Raw genomic sequence first — 9,261 nt, 5'->3', positions numbered from 1 at the left:
ATTTGTTGATATTTCCTAATTTTGGCACAAGTTTAAAACTTAGATTTATACGATTTTTTTTTAGATAATCAGCTATACTATTTTAAAAATATTTACAAAAAAGTTTCAGAATTAAAAACATTGCGAATATTGTTAAAATATCACTTTATGATTTGATTTTGAGCTACTATGTATACACATCACTTGAATTAATAAAATATTTTGCTACACCTATGCAATTAAACTGTTTCTTATTTCATCTCTTAAGTTCCTAGAAATATTTGCTGTACTTCTTGCTGTCCGCTTCCACCATATTCACAGTTTCTAATAAATGTACATCTTCTGTGGGAAAATCTTCTGAAGGTTGCAGCTCAGCTTTAAATTGCAGACAAATGTTGTGCAAAGCGCAGCAAACGTTCATTATAGCTGAAACCTTTTGCGGAGTATAATGCAGCTCGCGTGCTGCCAAAGGACATCGAAACCTTCCTTTCAATATTCCAAATACTCGTTCGATGATTGACCGTCCTTTGGCATGGCAGTGATTAAACCGGCCTCCCGCTGAATTTTCGGCGGCATTACGATAGGGAGTTAACATGCATGGTTCCAATGGATATCCTGAGTCGCCTTAAATAATTTGAATGCAATTATTAATATATTATCGATATTAAAGTATTAAGTGATGCTAACCAAGACTCCATATCCCTCTCTCGCCATTATCAAAACGAGCTTTTAAAGCCCTTCTCTCACTGGACAGGTTCCATACATGGGAATCATGGCATGCACCACCGTATCGCGCGTCAACAGCTCTAATTCTCATCTTGTGGTCACACATCTAAGAATTTTAATTTGAAAAATTGTTGAAAACCTTCATGATAATGCAATACTTACAACCATTGCATTCATACTGTGCTTCAGTTTTCTATTGTATTACAAATGCTCATTCCTTGTTGGTCTTATCATTTGTATATGTGTGCCATCTATTGCAAACAACACGCCCGGAATGCCACACTTTTCATAGAAGTATAATTTCGCCTCTGTTTCCTCTGCGTCCGTACTTGCAAAATTAATGTGTTGTTGGAAAAGCGTTTTCTCAATGGCTTTGCACACTTCAATAAGGCAGCGTGACATTGACTGCTGAGAAAGGCCTACGTGTTGGTCTTGGCCGATTTGGTGTTGGTAACCTCCTTGCCCCAATAATTTCAGTGCGGCGGCCAGCTTAATAATGGGCGGAATTGCTGTGGATTTTCGCGGAGTACTTAACTCCGGCGTAATGGCATTTAGCACGTACCGAAACGCTTGCTTGTTTAGGCGGAAATTTTGCGTAAAACTGTAAAGGGATAATTATAAATACATAAAATATAAATAGTCACAAATAAAGCAATCCTTTTACCATTTATCATTGAGAGTGAATATGTTGGCCTTATCCCTAAGCGCTCTCAATTGCACTCGTTCCGCCACTTGGCCTTCATCTGCTTCCAACCATATCGCCACTGAATCCATTTGGTAATTTTTTTTATCAAGGACTTTCACTAATATTAAATATATTTAACACAACAATTACTGAGTTCTTAAGTGCACAAACTTCACAATCGAAATGTCAGCAATTTCATCTTGTTTTGATTTTAGTTTCTTTCTTTATTTTGCTTTGCGTTTGACGTTTGGCGAACAGTGTTGCTCTCTTTTTTCGAATATCTTCGAAAGTTGATTCGAACGAACTATGGAGTACGAATGGGGCTTCGATTCGAATTTGGCTTTCGAATAGAACAACCTTTCGACTCGAACTACAGAGTAAGGGCCCAGTTCATAAATATTAAGACGACCACAGCACGGAAAGGGATTAGTATTCCATATGGTATCACAGCGCTACTATTCTTGGCCTATGTTTGAAAAGGATTCTGCTCTTTAGTCGTTTCAATGTAAACTAAAAATGTTCACTTTACATACCGCTTTTGCTTTTAAACGCTATTTTTGTATTGGCCAACGCAAAAGATCTTATTAGGCGTCGCGAAGTAAGCGGGCATTGGCTAGTAATTAATAAATGTGTTGCCTGCATAACATTTTTCGCCACTACAGCCCTGTATTTAACTATGAAGAAGTTGAAGAAAACGATAGCGAAGTATGTAGATAGTGAAGTAGATAGATTTCCACCAACAGAAATTTATGTGAAAAGTGAAGCACAAATAATTGGATACGAAATTGCTAATAAAATTACCCTTATATTTAATTAAAACAAGTTTTGTAATTAAACAATAAACAATTTATGCAAAAAAAAACATTTAAAGACTTTTTACTATTTTCAAACTCGAAACGCTCTAGCCCCAACTCAAGCTGTCGCAGTTTAATTTGGTTTTTATTATTTTTTTTTCATTATGCCTTTTACCAATTTTAATTCGTTTACTTGCATTTTGCGTTGGTCGCTAAAATTTAAAATGTTCCTTTGATCATTTACATTTATATTTTTGTTTTATTCTCTTTCTATTCCACTGGCTTTTACTTGATCGGAATATTTCCGATAAAAAATTTCCGATACTCGGAATGCAGAACATCAAATTTCCAATAGAATTCCGATTCTAAGTGGATCGAAATGTAGAACAAGGCGGAATCGGAAATAATATTCGATTGTCGGAATGCAGAACACCAACAATCGGAAACAAATCCGATTCCGATTCGAATCGGATTGCAGAACAGGACCGAAAAAGTAACACTGCCGCATTAATTGCAGCTCGAATACACCCTTAGTTTGACAACAATTCATTAGGAAAGAAACTTAGTTAGTTTAATATCAGTAAATTAAATTAAAGAATAAAAAAATTATTAAAAAAAGAAATAATCTAATATATGAAAACCTCGTGTCACGGTGTTTGTGGTCTAACTCCTCCTAAACGGCTCTACCGATCTTTATGAAATTTTTTGTGTATATATGGTAGGAATGAGAATCGGATGTAAAGTATATTTCAAACCGCAAGGTGCAGGGGGTGTGGCACCTCCCATACAAACTGAATTTTTCATACTACATGTCTTTGGAAGTGTTCATGGTAGAGTACTGGAACTTGGCATGTACAAGATCGCAGTCATGAAGAAAAATTGTGGCTATTGGAAAAAGGGGCGTGGCACCTCCCATACAAACCGAATTTTTCACACTGCATATCTCTGGAAGTGTTCATGGTAGAGTACTGGAACTTGGTATGTACAAGATTTATAAAATCAAACGCATAGTCATGAAGAAAAATTGGCGCTTTTGAGGAAAAGGGGCGTCGCACTTCCATACAAACCGAATATTTCATATTGCGTATCTCCGGAAGTGTTCATAGTAGAGTACTCGAACATGGCATGGAGATATATGAAACCAATCGCATAGTCATGTAGAAAAATTGGAGCTATTGGAAAAAGCGCCGTGGCATCTCCCATAAAAACCGAATTTTTCATACCGCATATCTCCGGAAGTGTTCACGGTAGAGTACTCGAATATGGTATGGAGATATATGAAATCAATCCGATACTCTTTGAGAAAATTGGGGCTATTTGAAAACGCACTGATACAATTACGTAACTTTGTATGCATATGCACCTTTGCAAGGTTATTTAAGAAGGCAACGGAAATATGCTTTCTGACAACCACCAAACCGTAATATTAGAAGATAAATGCTTCACTGAAAATCATGAGCCTGAACTGACCAAAATGCTTCAATACAAAAAATGTATTTTGGCTGGGACGAAGTTCGCCGGGTCTGCTAGTAATAAATAAAAAAAATGAAAAAAATTCCGCTGCCCGAGGATTCGGACTCGGGCCTCGGATCTCTAAACTGGCAGTCTAGTGCGTTGCTCACTCGGCCATTGCGACTGCTGGGGCAGCGTGAGCAAAGTGACACATGTACATAAATGTCTATTGTTTCCTTTGCAGCAGCTTATTTGGAATCATCAAAGTGCAGCATTCGAAACTGATTACGATATTTTCGAGTTCACTCGGATTCAATGATAGTATGTTTTCGTATTCGTAATAGGCATACGAATTCGTGGATTTTCTACGATGAATTCAATGATAGCCCCGAATAAGGTCATCAAATAATTTTAAATTAACGTGTTTTTTGATGAAGGTGAATAAATGGAACGTGCCGGTCCAGTACCAGTGCCGGTTCCAGTATTGGGAATAGAGCAGAATATAATAGTGTTAGTTTACCCGGAACAATGGAAATAATGAAACAATATAAATTAATATTTAATATAATTTGCTAAAGGGTTGTTTCGCATATGTTGGATTCATATCTGCAAGTGCACATATGGGTTAAATTGCACTTCTGCCAACCTTTCCAACTATAACATTACAAACGACATTTTGTTCTAATTCTCTTTTTCGTCACTATTAAAACGTGCGATCGAACCGGATTCCGCAGTCGGGACTCAAGTGTATCTTTAAACTATTAGGTCTGTTCAGGATCTTGTACATATGCTCTTGCATTTGCATATTCGGTGCATTTGTAACTTCACAACAATAAAATGAACACGGTTGCCATGGCAGCAAGCATACAAGCAATTCCGGAACAGTCCAATTAATTTTTATAAATTCACTGATCTTAATGTCTCTCGACTGCACGGCATAGAACAAAGCCTAGAAATCGTTGTAACGACTGTAGCAACTAAATCGTAACCTGCATTGTTTGAGGTTACGTTGGACACGTGATCACCCATATCGGTTAGTCCCTCAATCATTGTCGTCAAGCTCTACTAACGGGAGACCCAAGAAGCTTGCAGCTTCGATAGGGTCTGTCCATAAGGACAGAGGCGTTAGTAGAGTGGGGTTCAGTGGGCAAGCGAAGAGATGTCTCGAGTCATGGGGTGTCTCTCAGCATGCCTGGCACTCGTTTGGCACATCTGCGTTTATTCTGCTTAGGTACGAGTTTAACCTGCTGCAGTAGCCAGGTCGAAGTTGTGCTATTGTGGTCCAAGTCTCTAGAGGCAGACGAAGCTCTGTCTTTTCCACGTCTGGCGGTTGTGTGCCCAGAACGACATTTACAGGTCGAGAGTCTATCAGCCCTATCGCCAATTTCATATGAATAAATCGTTCCCATAACTTAACTTGCAAAACAAAAACAAATTGAGAAAACTTGTTTTTGTTTTGGGAATATTTGTTCACGTGAAATTCGCGACAGGGCCGTATATAACTCGAGACTGACTCCCTGTGAATGCCGTTCAAGGCCTGTCGGTATGCTTCGGACGTGCCGCGCCGACAGTTCTTACGCGAGCAAGTTTCTGTTCAGGTGCCCACGCCGGTGACACCCTACTAAGAATTGCTTGCAGAGTATTGTGTTATGCTACTTATTTAATAGTGGCATATGAGCCTCGTCGTGCAGATGTTGCGGCGACATCAGAAGGCATCCTGTCGCTGTCCGGAGTGCCGTGGTTTGGCTGGTCTGTAGCTTCATCCACTACGTCCTGCTAATCCCCGACGGCCACACGGGCGCTGAAATCACGCGATTTCATTCCGAAACCGAAATTGCAAATCGTACGAATTAATTTGAGGTGTGATAAAATTCCCCCGAATTTCAATGAAGTTCGAGGCTAAATTCGAAATAGCAGATTGTCAGACAACAGATATTTCTATTTCACTTTGAATTGAAGATTTGAGTTAAAATGAGCGTTTTTATTCTTTCTGCTTATTTAATACATCAAAACAACTGGAAAAGTAAGGGGAAACGACGCACAGTGGCACTTTTGCTTGGTTTAGGAGGGAATAATTGTTTTTTTTTTTAAGTTGCATTTTTGAAATTTTTTTAAAGTGGCTTATGCACGCAATGCCTACTGTATATAACGGTAGTTAGCATTTCTATGAATTCTTATTTTTCTGTGCGTAATTAGCTGTCAAACTGTTGGTCTCTGACGATAAGTTAAAAAGTGCCATTAGCAGCAGTAAATTAACGTTAGCTTTGAAGCTAAAAAAAATTGTTCTTTGGAAAAAAACTTTAACTATTTTTGGATTAATTGAAAGTTAAGGGTATGTATGTTTATTTACAAGTGTTTCAAAGATTTTGGATTTAGCTTTTTATATTAAATTGTGAGTCTCTTGATGCGCCCTATGCTTGCCTTGAAATAAATAAAAAATTTGAAAAGAAAAGGTTGCCAATAATTTTGTCCACGCTAATCCAGAACCATTTTTAAATTTTTATAATAATTAGATATTACTGCATACAACCCAAGTGAATTCATCTGCAGCCAGGTGCATCTTTGGATATAATGGCCATAACAAGGAGGCAGTTGTATGATGTGTGGGTCGCAGAACCGAGACATAACCTCAAAGACAAAGCCGTCTTGGACTACATATGTACCGTTTTGGGCTACGAAGAACAAGAGAATATTAACAAGAAGTGGTATATTGAATTCCGGAGTCAAGTTCGAGTGTTTTTGGTTAGGCTTCGTACGAGATGGAACCAGGTTAAAAGGTCAAAAACGAGGTTTCTTGCCAAGTTTTCTTCATGGCTTCAAGAAGATATGTATTTCTCAGAGCCAACTGCTCAGGAATATCCAGGTAGACCAAAAAAAAACTTTAATGATCTCACATACTCGGCAAAACAAAAGAGAGTTTCATATTTAGTAGACAATTACTCTTATGAAGAGCTTGCGTTTGCCACAAGAATGAGCTTGAATGCGTGTGGACTTCGTGATGTTGCAAATGTGGTTAAAGAAGTAACAGAATGTTCACCTGATAAGGCTAATGAAATTAAAAAAAGTATTCAGTATTGTCCTGATCAATGCATTCAATATACAGGTAGTGAAGCGTTATCTCTATATGTTGACGCACATTTATCGAAGTATTCATACACGCTAGTGCAGCAAGGTGCCAAAGAAAAGAATGCAAATATTTACCCACCGTATAACTCTCTTATTTTAGTTAAGCAAGAATGCTATCCAGAGGGTATAACGGTTACAAGTACAAAAGCCGAAGTAGATCTCCAATCACTTCTTGACCACACGGTGAATAGAATATTGCAAGCGCAAAGTAGTGCTTTGGGGCAACATATAGAACAGCTAAGACAAGGTCTAACTCTTTTCGTAAAATGGGGTTGTGATGGGTCTTCTGATCACTCTATTTATAATCAACAATTTGACAGCCCAGACTTGAGTGACAGCAGTATGTACGTTGTTTGCTTGGTTCCGCTGCAGCTAAGTTCAAACGAAGGCAACATAGCTATATGGAAAAATGATGCGCCTTCGTCTACTCGTTTTTGCCGCCCTATGAAGCTGTTATTTGAAAGGGAAACTTCTGAAGTTATCAGACGAGAAATTTCACAAATGCAAGAGAAAATTTCCGCCTTGCATTCTACAGTAATTTCAGTGGGAAACGAAAGCATCCAGATAAGCTACCAAATGCAACTAACTATGATAGATGGAAAGACTTTTAGTGTCGTTAGTGATACATCAGTACAAAAATGTCCAATCTGCAAGGCGACACCTAAGACAATGAATAATTTAAATGAAGTTTTTGAACAACGGAGCGATGAGTCATACTATCAATATGGCTTATCGACTTTGCACGCATACATACGATTTATGGAATGCATCCTACATATAGCTTATCGCCTTAAAATAAAAGTGTGGAGAGTTACTTCTACAGAACATAAGGAAATTTTCGAAAATGAAAAACGCGAGGTTCAAAGAAAAATTAAAGATTTGCTGCATATAAACGTAGACATGCCAAAACACGGCTCTGGCACAACCAACACTGGCAATACTGCTAGTCGTTTCTTTGAAAAATATACCTTAGCTTCTGAAGCAACTGGCATAGATGAAGAGCTGATCCGGCGGTTTGGCACAATATTAAGCTGTATGTCCAGTGGCTTTGATATTTCATATGAAAAATTTAAAAAGTACTGCAAAGATACAGCTCAGCACTATGTCCAGCTTTATGGGTGGTATCCCATGCCATCAAGTGTGCACAGAGTATTAGTTCATGGGCCTGAAATTATAAAATCTTGCTCGTTTCCAATTGGCATGATGTCGGAGGAAGCTTTGGAGGCTCGCAACAAAGACATTCGAAGGTATCGAGAAGTTAGTACCAGAAAATCTTCACGATCAAACACAATGGAAGACCTCATACATGCATTACTATTTACATCCGATCCATTAATTACATTTTTATCTAGAAACCGTAAACAAGCCTTAAAAAGAGACACTGATATAGACGATGAAGTCCGTTCGCTCCTTCAAGAGCTTTAAATTGTGTAAAGATTTCGTTTTAAGTACAAAATTGTAACTCACCGTTTTCTTTGCTTTACTATTATTTTTAGACCTAGCGATTGATACTTCGTACACCACTTAACTCTTATGGAAAATTTTTATAATTGTGTTTTAATTGGAATTTTTTGTTACAGAAATATCAGGGCGAAAAAATTCAGACTCTAAGTCTTGTAACCGTTTGCTTTATGACTCTAAAACTTACTGGTCCACAATGCTATATTTTCAGAAATGTATTTAGATACTTGGAATCTTCTAGAAAATTTTCCAAAATTTTTCGAAACATTTTTTAATTTAAAAACAAAATGCACAATATTAAGAAGCTGAATTTATACTCACCTGAACTTAGATTTCTTTAAGAAAACAACTCAAATAAAAATAAAAATATTTAGATGTTTCGTAAGAGCTAGAAAGGGGGTGTACCACGTAATAGTAGGCAGGCATAGTACAATGTACTGCATAGGGGGCGGGGTGGGAGGTAGATCAAAAATATTTTGTGTATATATTACTAGATATCATACAAATATATAAGAAAAGTTTGAATCAAAAATGTTCATCCATCACTGCGTAATTAATTTTTCTCTCCTAAATCACCCAAAAGTGCCACTGTGCGACGTCTTCTGAGACACCACTCCAATCCTTGGATATTCCAGAACCTGTGTAGGTGCATATACAAAGCTGTCTAATCAACAGTAACGTACGATATCTTTTTGTAGCTTTGTTTCGTATTAAAGGATAAAAAGAAAAGGTTTTGCAGAATGCTATTAACGATATTTGGTCTTTAATAAAGCCGTCGTCCGTACCTGTGGAACTGAAATTAGCAATCACATTGATATTTCTCGCGGAAGGGGGGGTCCAACGATCCATCGGATTGATAGGACGACAGTGTAAAATTTTTAAAAGAAATGCTAAATATTTTAGAACGGACGCAGTGTCCAAAGTGGACAAAGTTTGAGAGGACGCAATATGAAGATCGCTAGTCTAAGTTACGTTTTTTCAACAAAATTTGGGATTCCCGGAGTGATTGGCTGCGTCGACAAGATGCAGATCAAATTG

The 9,261-nt window shown here is 37.7% G+C and overlaps 2 protein-coding genes across 3 annotated transcripts; both read right to left on the bottom strand.

Annotated features, from left to right (window-relative positions):
* Positions 1-209: 209 nt before the first annotated feature.
* On the bottom strand, positions 210-1,142 carry LOC108359961 (putative nuclease HARBI1). Of its 2 annotated transcripts, XM_017612064.1 has the most exons (4): positions 868-1,142; positions 667-811; positions 582-603; positions 210-539 (listed from the first exon to the last, which is right to left on the bottom strand). In XM_017612064.1, exons 1-4 carry the CDS (start codon positions 880-882, stop codon positions 251-253), a joined length of 471 nt encoding a protein of 156 aa, XP_017467553.1. In that variant the 5' UTR covers positions 883-1,142; the 3' UTR covers positions 210-250. The 2 variants fall into 2 exon arrangements, with proteins under 2 accessions (XP_017467553.1, XP_017467552.1); XM_017612063.1 differs by having other exon boundaries at positions 210-603.
* LOC108359958 (uncharacterized) lies at positions 907-1,775 on the bottom strand. Its single transcript, XM_017612049.1, has 2 exons — positions 1,370-1,775; positions 907-1,306 (listed from the first exon to the last, which is right to left on the bottom strand). The coding sequence occupies exons 1-2, from the start codon at positions 1,477-1,479 to the stop codon at positions 907-909; spliced, it is 510 nt and encodes a 169-aa protein (XP_017467538.1). The 5' UTR covers positions 1,480-1,775.
* Positions 1,776-9,261: the final 7,486 nt, after the last annotated feature.

The sequence above is a fragment of the Rhagoletis zephyria genome, unplaced genomic scaffold (assembly GCF_001687245.7).
Source record: "Rhagoletis zephyria isolate East Lansing unplaced genomic scaffold, Rhagoletis_zephyria_1.1 Rzeph_scaffold_00495, whole genome shotgun sequence".
In the NCBI taxonomy this organism is placed as follows: Eukaryota; Metazoa; Arthropoda; class Insecta; order Diptera; family Tephritidae; genus Rhagoletis; species Rhagoletis zephyria.
The sequence above is the reverse complement of the archived record's forward strand: the minus strand, read 5'-3'. Positions and strand labels throughout refer to the sequence as shown.